The 15,000-nt window shown below is 41.1% G+C and overlaps 1 protein-coding gene across 2 annotated transcripts in view; it reads right to left on the bottom strand.

Moving 5' to 3' along the window:
- rorb (RAR-related orphan receptor B) overlaps nt 1-15,000 on the bottom strand; it is a gene marked incomplete at its 3' end in the record, with an annotated part of 54,254 nt that overhangs the window by 1,291 nt on the left and 37,963 nt on the right. The window contains 7 exon segments of one of the 2 annotated variants that reach the window (XM_039802429.1): nt 539-646; nt 1,631-1,763; nt 3,649-3,770; nt 5,824-6,270; nt 7,900-8,041; nt 11,772-11,857; nt 14,458-14,865. In XM_039802429.1, the coding sequence (XP_039658363.1) occupies nt 539-646; nt 1,631-1,763; nt 3,649-3,770; nt 5,824-6,270; nt 7,900-8,041; nt 11,772-11,857; nt 14,458-14,476 (1,057 nt within the window). 2 annotated transcript variants of the gene reach the window in all.

Raw genomic sequence — 15,000 nt, 5'->3', positions numbered from 1 at the left:
AAGTGAGACACAAACTTGGAAAAAGACGGTAAGAAAGAAGGAAGGAAGGAAGGCGAGAATTTGGGCGACAAAAGGGACAAAAAAAAAATAATTCAAATAAGCGACAAAAACTTTGAAGAAACAAAGACAGTAGAACAAAGTGAGGAAGAAAGGCAAGAAGAGGTCAAAACAAACGACAAAACCTTCAAAAAAAAAAGGGTGACAAATTTAAAAAGCAGAGACACAAACTTTGATAAAAGCGACAAATTTGGAGACAGAAGAAACTACAGCCTTGGAACTGAAAAACACTTTGCAAAAAATGTCCCGTACCCCATTTAGTCCTCCAAAGTACCCCTAGGGGTACGTGTCCCTCTAGGGGTACTCTGGAGGACTGCAGGGGGTACGTGTCCCCCTAGGGGTACTCTGGAGGACTGCAGGGGGTACGTGTCCCCCTAGGGGTACTCTGGAGGACTGCAGGGGTACGTGAAATTTTTTACACTTACCCCCATTTGAGAACCACTGGGGTACAGGATCAGTTAGTTAGGTAGTGATGTCTTACCGAGAGCTTTGAACATCTGCATGCCTCCGTACTTCCCTTCAAAGAGCACTGTGTTGTTGAGGGGGTTGAACGCCCGGCACATCCGCACCAACACCACCTCCAAGCACCCTGAAGAACCACATGGACACACATCGGGGTCATTATGAAGCTCATATACTCACTGACAGGTTATACATTGTCTTACCTGTACAGTTTTATTTCACCATCACCAAACTCCACCAGACTCCATGTAAATAATCAGGACTTTTAGCGTGTATAGAGCCAGCATATCTCCACCAGACTCCATGTAAATAATCAGGACTTTTAGCGTGTATAGAGCCAGCATATTTCCACCAGACTCCATGTAAATAATCAGGACTTTTAGCGTGTATAGAGCCAGCATATCTCCACCAGACTCCATGTAAATAATCAGGACTTTTAGCGTGTATAGAGCCAGCATATCTCCACCAGACTCCATGTAAATAATCAGGACTTTTAGCGTGTATAGAGCCAGCATATCTCCACCAGACTCCATGTAAATAATCAGGACTTTTAGCGTGTATAGAGCCAGCATATCTCCACCAGACTCCATGTAAATAATCAGGACTTTTAGCGTGTATAGAGCCAGCATATCTCCACCAGACTCCATGTAAATAATCAGGACTTTTAGCGTGTATAGAACCAGCATATCTCCACCAGACTCCATGTAAATAATCAGGACTTTTAGCGTGTATAGAACCAGCATATTTCCACCAGACTTCATGTAAATAATGAGGACTTTTAGCGTGTATAGAGCCAGCATATTTCCACTAGACTCCATGTAAATAATCAGGACTTTTAGTGTGTATAGAGCCAGTATATCTCCACATGTAAATGGGTTAATTAAGGGTTTATTTCAACCAGACCAGAGTGGTGATTGTTGGAACAGTGGAAAGATGAACCAAGATGGCTTTTGGTAGTTTTATTTAGTTTCTGTCCACTTTGAATGAAGTGTGTCTTGATTTGATGATAAAAGTAGTGATTATTTACATGGAGTCTGGTGTGGTGTAGGTTCGGGAACTGATGCTGAACATTTGTCCTGTAGGGTTACATTACAGCTTGGTTCTTGTTTACCTGACTTCAGCAGGAGGATCTGGTCATTCTGGCACAGCTCCATGAACCCTGAGATGCGTTTGGCGAACTCCACCACGTACTGGATGGCGTGTGTGATCTGGATGGCACACTGCTGCCACAGAGCGTCCCGCGGCTGCAAACAAACCCGCCCAGTTTAAATCAGACGGCATGTTCTGAATGTGGTTACAGTCGAGAGAGAGAGAGAGACGACCTTTTCTCTCACGCACACATTTACATATTTGTTATCGCTCTGACTGCCATTAGCAGGTGTGTTTACATTTGATAAATGTATTGAAATGTGAACATTGGATGAAGCCAGGTTCAAAATGTCTGTTTCATTTTGTTGACAGATTAGAGTTAAAGTTTTTCACACACACACACACACGCACGCACACAGGCACACGCAGAGACACACACACACACACACACACACACACACACATACACACAGACACACGTAGACAAACACACATGCACGCACACACATGCACATAGACACGCACACACATACGCAGACACAGACACGCACATGCACGAGCACGCACGCACACAGACAAACATGCACACACATAATATAATGTGAAGATAACGTGAAGATAACATCAAGATAACGTGAAGATAATGTGAAGATAACGTGAAGATAACATGAAGATAACGTGAAGATAACATGAAGATAACATGAAGATAACATGAAGATAACGTGAAGATAACATGAAGATAACGTGAAGATAACGTGAAGATAACGTGAAGATAACATCAAGATAACGTGAAGATAACGTGAAGATAACGTGAAGATAACGTGAAGATAACATGAAGATAACATGAAGATAACATGAAGATAACGTGAAGATAACGTGAAGATAACGTGAAGATAACGTGAAGATAACGTGAAGATAACATGAAGATAACATTAAGATAACATGAAGATAACATGAAGATAACATGAAGATAACGTGAAGATAACGTGAAGATAACATGAAGATAACGTGAAGATAACATGAAGATAACATCAAGATAACATCAAGATAACGTGAAGATAACGTGAAGATAATGTGAAGATAACATGAATATAACGTGAAGATAACGTGAAGATAACGTGAAGATAACATGAAGATAACATGAAGATAACTTGAAGATAACGTGAAGATAACGTGAAGATAACGTGAAGATAACGTGAAGATAACATGAAGATAACATGAAGATAACATGAAGATAACATGAAGATAACATGAAGATAACATGAAGATAACATCAAGATAACGTGAAGATAACGTGAAGATAACGTGAAGATAACATGAAGATAACATGAAGATAACATGAAGATAACATGAAGATAACGTGAAGATAACGTGAAGATAACGTGAAGATAACGTGAAGATAACGTGACGATAACATGAAGATAACGTGAAGATAACATCAAGCTAACATCAAGCTAACATGAAGATAACATGAAGATAACTTGAAGATAATGTGAAGATAACGTGAAGAATACGTGAAGATAACGTGACGATAACATGAAGATAACGTGAAGATAACATCAAGCTAACATCAAGATAACATGAAGATAACATGAAGATAACATGAAGATAACGTGAAGATAACGTGAAGATAACGTGAAGATAACGTGAAGATAACATGAAGATAACGTGAAGATAACATGAAGATAACATGAAGATAACATGAAGATAACATGAAGATAACATGAAGATAACGTGAAGATAACATGAAGATAACATGAAGATAACATGAAGATAACATCAAGATAACATGAAGATAACGTGAAGATAACATGAAGATAACATGAAGATAACATGAAGATAACATGAAGATAACATCAAGATAACATGAAGATAACGTGAAGATAACATCAAGCTAACATGAAGATAACATGAAGATAACATGAAGATAACATCAAGATAACGTGAAGATAACTTGAAGATAACATCAAGATAACGTGAAGATAACGCGAAGATAACGTGAAGATAACTTGAAGATAACGTCGTAGCGTGCAGCCTCACCTTGCTCTGGTACATCTTGACTTCTTCGTAGGAGTGTGTCTGCCAGGCGAGCGTCTGCAGCTCCTCCGTCGTGTACTGACACGTCTCCAGGTGAGACTTGATGATATTCTGAGCGATGCGGTCTGGAAGAGAGGAGTCGGTGGTCACTCATTCATACATTTCATACAGCTGTACACGGGACACATGCTCAACAGACGTGCAAATGACATCATAGGAACTGGGATCCCTGTGTGTGTGTGTGTGTGTGTGTGTGTGTGTGTGTGTGTGTGTGTGACTCCGGCACATTGGATGACTTTGCAAAAAAGTGTTTTTAGCCCAAAGCTAATTCTCGACACTTGTCCCTAGTAGGGCTTTTGGTCACAAATAAAAATACAGATTTACATTATTATTAAAAATACTGTAAAATATGAATAAAGATGCAATAAAAAGAAATGAAATGAAAATGGAAGGAAAGTGTACAATGAGAGCACAGTGTAAAAACTAAATGTGAGAGCAAGATTGTTCCCGAATTAGCCACTTTTTGGTATTTTGGTATTGTCGCTAAGCACCGCCCCTTTAGAACGCAGCTAAGCCAATGACAGCCCCAGCCTGAACGAGACTCAGCTCGGACAACTCCATAGGAAACAACAGGGAGGAGGCATATTATTAGAAATTAACGGTCGATTTATGGAGTTTATTTACTCAAAAAAATCAGAGGGACACAGGGATTAATTGCACAGCCCTCTAGCTTAGCGACAGGTCAGTCGGAGAAGTGTTATTCAAAAAATGTTTACGTTCAGAACCTTAGGAAACGGACAGCGGCCCGACACGAACACACACACCTATTACTCACTCGATAATAAAGCCGTGAAGTAGGCTGTCTTTCAACTCAGGACGGCGCCACTTCTCACACACACAGACAGGACTGGAGATGAGAAGTTGAACTGACAAGTAATCGCGATCAGCTTCGTGGGAAATTAAGAATCAATGCCACCGACATAACCGATCGCACTATGACATTAATTATTAGTTATTATAGTTATTAATTTTAAATTAATGTTGCCTATACTGGCAGTCTGGCACACATGGGTGCTCAGTATTTTTAGTTTATAGTATCGGCGCCTATGTGCGGTGCTTGCATGATTTCATAACCTCCGCATTTTCGTTGACATAAAAGTCCCGTAATATATCTTAGCAGAAAATTGAAAAAATGTTGCGTTTACTTCACACAAGATGCAGCCATTTAGCCCCTGTTGCCATGGGAACGTTATGAAGTGACGTCATTACGCGACGTGAACGTCATCGAAAAAGCAGCGTGTTGGGGGTTGAATTTGACATGTGGTACTTTGAGTCTCTTAAGTTGGTATCCAATAAGATCTTAATATCTGATATTATCTGAAATCTCTTTAAGTGCTCCTGCTGTCTATATTTATTATATTATTATATATATGTATATAATATATATATTATTATATATATAATAATATAATATATTATATTATATATATATGTATATAATATATATATTATATATATAATAATATAATTTATATATATTATATTATATATATAATATAATATATTATATATATGTATATGATAATATAATATATATATAATATATATATTATATTATTATATATCTATGTATATAATATATATATTATATATATAATATATATATTATATTATTATATATACATGTATATAATATATTATATTATTATATATATGTATAATATAATATATATATTATATTATATATATAATATATATATTATATATATATATATATATATGTATATAATATATATATTATATATTAACGATTAAGTCTGTCTCTTTTGTATCTTTTATTTCCCTGTTTAGACTAGCTATTACTTTTATTTGTACTTTAATATTATATTATTTGTATATATTTTTGCATCTTATTTGTTTACGTATTGCGATGACTGAATATCTGTAAACAATTTTTGGAAATTAAGTTTAAAAAAAAGCAGGGTGTTGGGGGTGGGGAAATCACTTTTTTTTTTGTCTCTTTTTCATCAAACTGCAGTTTTTTTTGCAATTTCCTCGCATTAAAATTGCATAAATATCCAGCATATTCCATCGCATTTTTTTAAGAAAACGTGCCGAATAATCACGGATCTTTGCCCCGCCCCCGCAACAATCACAAAAAAAAGGAAATGAAATTACCCAGCTCGCCCATGCTGACGTTGTTGGGCCCCAGCTGACTGTCCTGGTAGCCCGCGTAGCTGAACAGGTTCGGCACGGGCGTCAGGTCGTACACCGGCTCCTGCTTAATGTGCTTCATGCCCGACATGTCCAGGCCGGACTGGTCCGGAGACGGCTGGGTGGAATCCATCCCATAATACCCCCCGGGGACCCCTCCCGCTCCGCCCACCACTCCGTTGCCGTGGGCGCCTTTGGGCAGCTCGATGACGTGCCCGTTGGCGTAGGTGGCTCCGATCTCGTGGTTGAGCGTGGTCAGGCCGTTGGAGAGGCTGGAGGAGTAGACGCGCGCCAGGGCCTCGGCCTCGCCGGTCTGCTGCTGGCGCTGCTCCTGGAGCCGGGCCTGGTGCTTCTGGACCTCGGCGTACAGGCTGTCGCGCTGCTTCTTCGACATGCGCCCGAACTTCACCGCTGCACCGGACACGGACACACGACACAACACGACACAACACAACACAACACGACACAACACAACAACTGTTAGGGAACTGTGAGGACCAGATCAGAAACACTTAACACACCGTCACAGGAGTTTCATCTTAAACCGGATATGGAGACATAATTCTGTTGATCGTATGGATGGATTTGTGTATTGATGTGGTGTGTCGTTGTGATGTGATGTAGCTGATGATGTGATGATCGTGATGATGATGGTGTATGTGTATTATTGTGTGTCGTCTGTGTGTAATGCGTTGTGTGTGTGTGTGTGTTGTGTGTATTGTATGTTGTGTTAATGCGTCTTGTGTTGGTGTGTGTTGTGTGTGATGTGTGTGGATGCGTCTGTGTATTGTGTCTGTTGGTTGGTATGCGTCTTTGTGTTATTGTGTGTGTGTGTTGTGTCTGTGTGTTCTCTGTGTGTTACGTCTGTGTGTGTGTGTGTGTGTATGTGTGTTATGTCTGTTTGGTGTTGGTAATGCGTTGTGTTTGTTGGTGGTGTGTGTGTGTGTTTGTTTGTGTGTGTGTGTTGTGTGTTTGTGTGTTGTTGTGTGTTTGTGTTGTTTTAGCGTCTGTGTGTTGTGTGTGTCTGTGTGTATGTCTGTGTGTTTACCTGTGTGTGTATTTGTGTCTGTGGTATTGTGCGTGTGTATTGATGGTGTGTTCGTTGTGTGTGTGTGTGTGTTGTGCTGTGTGCGTCTGTGTTTGTGTGTTTGTATTTTGTATGTCTGTGTTGTGTTGTGATCTTGTGTGTGTGTTGTGTGTGTATGTCTGTGTGTGACTGTGTGTGCGTCTGCGTGTGTGTGTACGTTTGTGTATGTCTGTGTGTGTGTGTGTATGTCTGTGTGTTTGTGTGTGTGTGTGTGTCTGTGTGTGCGCGTGTGTGTGTCTGTGTGTCTTTGTGTGTGTTATGTGTTGGTGTAGGCGTCTGTGTGTGTGTTTGTGTGTGTGTCTGTGTGTCGCGTGTGTGCGTGTGTGTGTGTGTCTGTGTGTCTTTGTGTGTGTGTTGTATTTGTGTATGTGCGTGTGTGTGTGTGTTTGTGTGTGTGCGTGTCTGTGCGTGTGTGTGCGTGTGTGCGTGTGTGTGTGTCTGTGTGTCTTTGTGTGTGTGTATGTGTGTGTATGTGCGTCTGTGTGTGTCTTTGTGTGTGTGTATGTGTGTGTGTGTGCGTCTGTGTTTGCGTGTGTGTGCGTGTGTAAGTGTATGTGTGTGCGTGTGTGTAAGTGTGTGCGTGTGACTGTGTGTAAGTGTGTGCGTGTGTGTGACTGTGTGCGTGTGTCTGTGTGTAAGTGTGTGTGTGTCTGTGTGTGTGTGTGTGTATGTAAGTGTGTCTGTGTGTGTAAGTGTGTGTCTCTGTGTGTCTGTGTGTGTGTGACTGTGTGTGTGTGCGTGTGACTGTGTGTGTGTGTATGTGTGAGACTGTGTGTGTGTAAGTGTGTGTCTCTGTGTGTCTGTGTGTGTGTGACAGGAACCTGAATATCTTTGAGTTGTGGAAAAAAAAAATCAAGACATATGAGGACTTCATCTTGGACCTTTTGGGAGCCCAAACAGCTCATCCAGTCATGCAGAACATAACCCACGATGAACACAATGTAGCGTCTCACCGTCTCTGGACATGCCCAGGGCCAGACACTTCTGCAGCCGGCAGTGTTGGCAGCGGTTGCGGTTAGTTCGGTCGATGAGGCAGTTCCTCTGGCGTGGACAGGAGTAGGACGCGTTGTTCTGCTGACTCCGTCTGAAGAAGCCCTGCACGCAACGCCAACACAGACAACATGAGTAAAGACGCTCAGCGCTCAAGTCCTGAGCACAAACCATACGCTGTTAATATTACTGGACAAGAAGCATCCAGTTCAGCCACGCGCTGCAAATGCAGAAGCGCCTTAAAGGAACATGCCGACTTATCGGGACTTTAGCTAATTCACTGTAACCCCCAGAGTTAGACTAGTCCATACATACCCTTCTCTCAGTAACCCCCAGAGTTAGACTAGTCCATACATACCCTTCTCACAGTAACCCCCAGAGTTAGACTAGTCCATACATACCCTTCTCACAGTAACCCCCAGAGTTAATCAAGTCCATACATACCCTTCTCACAGTAACCCCCAGAGTTAGTCAAGTCCATACATACTCTTCTCACAGTAACCCCCAGAGTTAGACTAGTCCATACATACTCTTCTCTCAGTAACCCCCAGAGTTAGACTAGTCCATACATACCCTTCTCACAGTAACCCCCAGAGTTAGACTAGTCCATACATACCCTTCTCACAGTAACCCCCAGAGTTAGTCAAGTCCATACATACCCTTCTCACAGTAACCCCCAGAGTTAGTCAAGTCCATACATACCCTTCTCACAGTAACCCCCAGAGTTAGTCAAGTCCATACATACCCTTCTCACAGTAACCCCCAGAGTTAGACTAGTCCATACATACTCTTCTCACAGTAACCCCAGAGTTAGACTAGTCCATACATACTTCTCACAGTAACCCCCAGAGTTAGACTAGTCCATACATACCCTTCTCACAGTAACCCCCAGAGTTAGACTAGTCCATACATACCCTTCTCACAGTAACCCCCAGAGTTAGACTAGTCCATACATACTCTTCTCACAGTAACCCCCAGAGTTAGACTAGTCCATACATACTCTTCTCACAGTAACCCCCAGAGTTAGACTAGTCCATACATACCCTTCTCACAGTAACCCCCAGAGTTAGACTAGTCCATACATACCCTTCTCACAGTAACCCCCAGAGTTAGACTAGTCCATACATACCCTTCTCACAGTAACCTCCAGAGTTAGACTAGTCCATACATACCCTTCTCACGGTAACCTCCAGAGTTAGACTAGTCCATACATACGTACATACATATGTTACGAATAAGATAAAGTCCCAATAAGTTGGCGTGCTCCTTTAACCTGTATTCTATCTGAATTCCAGCAGGGGGGCGCCCCGGCGGGGTGGGGGGTTGGGGAAAAGAAGAAAGAAAGAACGCCCCTTTTTTTTTTTTTAATAAAAAAAATAAAATAAATGAGTTCATGATCTCCATCGCTAGTTTTAGGTCTTCTGCATCACTGAATGGTGTTCACGTTTGAATTATGATCTCGTTGATTTTAAAATCAGCGATAAAGCAGGAGGTGTTTAGGGCGTGGCTACGATGTGATTAACAGTGAAAGTGAAAGTGTGTAAACGTAACGTAGAGTGTAAGCAGCTCCTCCCTCTCTGCTCCCTCTCTCCTCCCTCTCTCCTACCTCTCTCCTCCCTCTCTCCTCCCTCTCTCCTACCTCTCTCCTCCCTCTCTCCTCCCTCTCTCCTCCCTCACTCCTCCCTCTCTCCTCCTCTTCCTCCTCTCCTCCTCTGTCCTCCTCTCTCCTCCCTCCTCCTCCCTCCTCCTCCCTCTCCTCCTCATTCCTACCTCCTCCTCCCTCATTCCTCACTCTCCTCCTGCTCCTCCCTCCTCCTCCCTCTCCTCCCTCCTCCTCCTCCTCCTCCTCTCTCCTCTTTCCTACCTCCTCCTCCTCCCTCCCTCCTCTCTCCTCCCTCCTCCTCCCTCCTCCTCCCTCTCCTCCCTCATTCCTCCTCTCCTCCCTCATTCCTCCCTCCTCCTCCTCATTCCTCCCTCTCTCCTCCCTCCTCCTCCTCTCTCCTCCCTCCTCCTCCTCATTCCTACCTCATCCTCCTCTCCTCTCCTCCTCCTCCTCATTCCTACCTCCTCTCCCTCTCTCCTCCTCTCTCTCCTCCTCATTCCTCCTCCCTCTATTAACACTTCTTATGTCTCCGTTCATATTAACAGTTATTATGGTCTGTCCATTCATATTAACAGTTATTATGGTCTGTCCATTCATATTAACAGTTATTATGGTCTGTCCATTCATATTAACAGTTATTGTGGTCTGTCCATTCATATTAACAGTTATTATGGTCTGTCCATTCATATTAACAGTTATTATGGTCTGTCCATTCATATTAACAGTTATTGTGGTCTGTCCATTCATATTAACAGTTATTATGGTCTGTCCATTCATATTAACAGTTATTATGGTCTGTCCATTCATATTAACAGTTATTATGGTCTGTCCATTCATATTAACAGTTATTATGGTCTGTCCATTCATATTAACAGTTATTGTGGTCTGTCCATTCATATTAACAGTTATTATGGTCTGTCCATTCATAGTTGTTATGGGTCATTTATATTAACAGTTATTATGGTCTGTCCATTCATATTAACAGTTATTATGGTCTGTCCATTCATATTAACAGTTATTATGGTTGTCCATTCATATTAACAGTTATTATGGTCTGTCCATTCATATTAACAGTTATTATGGTCTGTCCATTCATATTAACAGTTATTATGGTCTGTCCACTCATATTAACAGTTATTATGGTCTGTCGCTTCATATTAACAGTTATTAGTCATTCATATTAACAGTTATTATGGTCTGTCCTTTCATATTAACAGTTATTATGGTCTGTCCATTCATATTAACAGTTATTATGGTCTGTCCTTTCATATTAACAGTTATTATGGTCTGTCCATTCATATTAACAGTTATTATGGTCTGTCCATTCATATTAACAGTTATTATGGTCTGTCCTTTCATATTAACAGTTATTATGGTCTGTCCATTCATATTAACAGTTATTATGGTCTGTCCTTTCATATTAACAGTTATTATGGTCTGTCCTTTCATATTAACAGTTATTATGGTCTGTCCTTTCATATTAACAGTTATTATGGTCTGTCCATTCATATTAACAGTTATTATGGTCTGTCCATTCATATTAACAGTTATTATGGTCTGTCCATTCATATTAACAGTTATTATGGTCTGTCCTTTCATATTAACAGTTATTATGGTCTGTCCTTTCATATGAACAGTTATTATGGTCTGTCCTTTCATATTAACAGTTATTATGGTCTGTCCTTTCATATTAACAGTTATTATGGTCTGTCCATTCATATGGTCTGTCCATTCATATTAACAGTTATTATGGTCTGTCCTTTCATATTAACAGTTATTATGGTCTGTCCATTCATATGGTCTGTCCTTTCATATTAACAGTTATTATGGTCTGTCCATTCATATTAACAGTTATTATGGTCTGTCCTTTCATATTAACAGTTATTATGGTCTGTCCTTTCATTTTAACAGTTATTATGGTCTGTCCTTTCATATGAACAGTTATTATGGTCTGTCCTTTCATATTAACAGTTATTATGGTCTGTCCATTCATATTAACAGTTATTATGGTCTGTCCATTCATATGGTCTGTCCTTTCATATTAACAGTTATTATGGTCTGTCCATTCATATGGTCTGTCCATTCATATTAACAGTTATTATGGTCTGTCCATTCATATTAACAGTTATTATGGTCTGTCCTTTCATATTAACAGTTATTATGGTCTGTCCTTTCATATTAACAGTTATTATGGTCTGTCCATTCATATTATACAGGTGTGTGAAGTCTCACCTTGCATCCCTCACACGTTATGACTCCGTAGTGGATCCCTGAGGACTTGTCTCCGCAGATTTTGCAGGGTATGACTTCGATTTGGGCTGCAGAGAGACAGAGGACGAGACGTTGGTTAAAAACACACAAACACCCGGTAGGAGGAAGAGCACCGTCAGACGTTCCCGTTCCATCTCCAGCCGTATGGCGAGATATTTGGATTTATCTTTGAACTGGTGTGTTATGTGTTTCCCTGTTTGTTTCTTCTTCTTTAAATGTGTATGTGTGTGTGTGTTATTGCGACTGTGTTTGTGTGTTATTGGACTGTGTGGTATTGTGTTATTATTGTGTATTGTGCTGTGTGGTGGTGATTGGGCTGTGGATGTGTGTGTGTTATTGGGCTGGTGATGATTGGATGATGATGGTGATTGATGATTGGATGGTGATTATTGGGTGATGTGATTGGGTGTATTGATGGTGGTTATTAAGTTGATGATGATGATTGATTGGATTTGTGTGATGTTGATGATTGTGTTGATGGATGATGATGTGATTATTGGACTGATGATGATGATTGATGGATTGTGATGATGATGATGTATTAGATGATGATGTGATGATGTGTGTTGTGGTATTTTATGTATTGATGATGATGATGTTTTTGATGATGATGATGATGGGTATTGATATTGTTGATGATGATGGTTATTGTGGTTATTGATGATGATGTGATGGATGGGATAATTGTATTATTTTTGTGATGATGTTGTTGGGCTATTGATGATATGATGATAAAGGTAAGGGGTGAAGGTGTTAGTTTCGGAGTGATGTATTTTGATAGATGGATGGATATATGGTTTTGATGAGTGGTTTGTTGGGTGTGTGAGTTTAGGTAGATTTTGTTTGTTTTGATATTTTATTTGGTTTTATGTTCTGTTGTATTTTGTTGAGGTTATTGATTGGTGATGATATGTGTGTGTAATGATTTTTGTATTATTTTTGGACTATTTTGTGTTTATGGGTGTGAATTGACTGAGTGATGATATTATTGATAGTAGTGTTTCTATGTAGATGTGATGTGATATTGATATTAGTGGTGTTCGATCAATCTGTGTGTTCAGTGTTAATGTGTGTGTGTGTGTTATTATTAGTGATATTATTATTGATGATAATGTGTGTGTGTGTGTGTGTCTGTGTCTTTGATTTGTTTTCGCTGATTTTGTTGTTGTCTGTGTGATTATGTGTCTGTCTGTGTGTGTGTGTGTGTAGGTGGTGTTGGGCTATTATTGTTGTATGTGTTTTCGACTGTGTTTGTTATTGTTATGTGTGTGTATTAGACTGTGTGTTTGTGTTATTGTGTTATTAGATGTGTTTTTTGTGTGTGTTATTGGACTGTGGTTGGTATGTGTTATTCGACTGTGTGTATGTGTGTGTTATTGCGACTATGTATTATTGTTATTATTATTATTGCGACTGTTTATTTTTATTGTGTGATGTGTTTTGCAGACTGTGTGTGATGATGTGTTTCTGTGTCTGTGTGCGTCGTGTGGAGTGAGTGGAGTGTGTGTGTGTGTTGTGTGTTTCTATTGTGTGATAGATGTGTGAAGTGAGTGAGTGAGTGTGTATTATTGATGTGTGTTTCTGTGTGCGTGGAGTGCGTATTCGATGCATGTGTGTGGATTGAAGTTAGTGTGTGTGTGTTGGTCGATGCGTGTGGTGGTGAGTGTGAGTGTATGTATGTATGTATGTGTTTTGCAACTGTGTGTGTGTGTCTGTGTGAGTGAGTGAGCGTGTTTGCGTCAGTGTCTGTGTGTTTGCGAGTGTGTGTCTGTGTGTGTGTGTGTAGTGTGTGTGTGTGTGTGTGTGTCTGTCTGTGTGTGTGTGTCTGTGTCTTTGTGCGTGCGTTGTTTTGCGACTGTGTGTGTGTGTGTCTGTCTGTGTGTGTGTGTGTGTCTGTCTGTGTGTGTGTGTGTGTTTTTGCGACTGTGTGTGTGTGTGTGTCTGTGTGCGTGCGTGTGAGTGAGTGTGTCTGTGTGTGTGTTTCTGTGTCTGTGTGCGTGCGTGCATGTGTGAGTGAGTTAGTGTGTGTGTGTTTTTGCGACTGTGTGTGTGTCTGTCTGTGTGTGTGTGTTTCTGTGTGCGTGCGTGTGAGTGAGTGAGTGTGTGTGTGTGTGTGTTTTTGCGACTGTGTGTGTGTGTCTGTCTTTGTGTGTGTGTTTCTGTGTGAGTGAGTGAGCGTGTTTGCGTCAGTGTCTGTGTGTTTGCGAGTGTGTCTGTGTGTGTGTGAGCGTGTGTGCGTGAGCGTGTTTGCGTCTGTGTGTGTGAGTGAGTGTGTGTGTGTGTTTCTGTGTCTGTGTCTGTGTCTGTGTGCGTGCGTTGTTTTGCGACTGTGTGTGTGTGTGTGTCTGTGTGTGTGTGTTTCTGTGTGTGTGTGTGTGTGTGTGTGTGTGCGTCTGTGCAGCTCTCTTGATGGGAGACCCCTGCAGGTTAGGACGTCTGCCCATAATTTGGATTATGATTTATTATTTAGAAGGCCTATTTCTTCTATGACACTGAAAACGTTATTACTATGTACGCTGTTGGACCTCGGTAACAAAGTCCGTTCCTTCATGTCTCTCTCTCTCTCTCTCTCTCTCTCTCTCTCTCTCTCTCTCTCTCTCTCTCTCCTAATCCAACTACTTGTCGTTTGCCTTAAAGTTGTACTCACTGTGTATCGGCAGCTCCATGTACAGTCCCAACCAAAAGGCACAGAACGTGAACAACAGAAAGTCTTTCAGTGCAACACACAGCTGGCATCTTTGGATGTCTTACTATCCATAATGTATGTAGAGAAAGAGAGAGAGAGAGAGAGAGCGGTGCGGTGCCTTCAGGGGCATGAGATGTAGTCGTAGGCAGGTATGTCTGCTGAGATGGCACACCGTCTATAAAGAGATTACACAGCCCATCTAATCCTAAATTATTTCCCTCCTCAGATGAGCACGGGCTTATCCACAGCTGAAATAGACGTTCACGTGTAATCCCATCGCACACAGTCCCTCCCTCATCCTCCATTCTGCAAGTTTTAGGAACTTTCGGAGAAGTTTAGAGTCACACAAAGTCACCGGGAGAACAGAAAATATAACTTTTACCAGTTTTATATTCATTCTTCCTAATTGATTCCCCTTAAGAACGATACAAAAGCTGCCTGTGCAGCTGGAGTTGGTGTTTGCAGAGAGGCGTGGGTTTGTGTTTGTGTGTCTGTGTGTGTGTG

This window comes from Perca fluviatilis, chromosome 6, assembly GCF_010015445.1.
Source record: "Perca fluviatilis chromosome 6, GENO_Pfluv_1.0, whole genome shotgun sequence".
Lineage (NCBI taxonomy): Eukaryota > Metazoa > Chordata > Actinopteri > Perciformes > Percidae > Perca > Perca fluviatilis.
The sequence above is the reverse complement of the archived record's forward strand: the minus strand, read 5'-3'. Positions and strand labels throughout refer to the sequence as shown.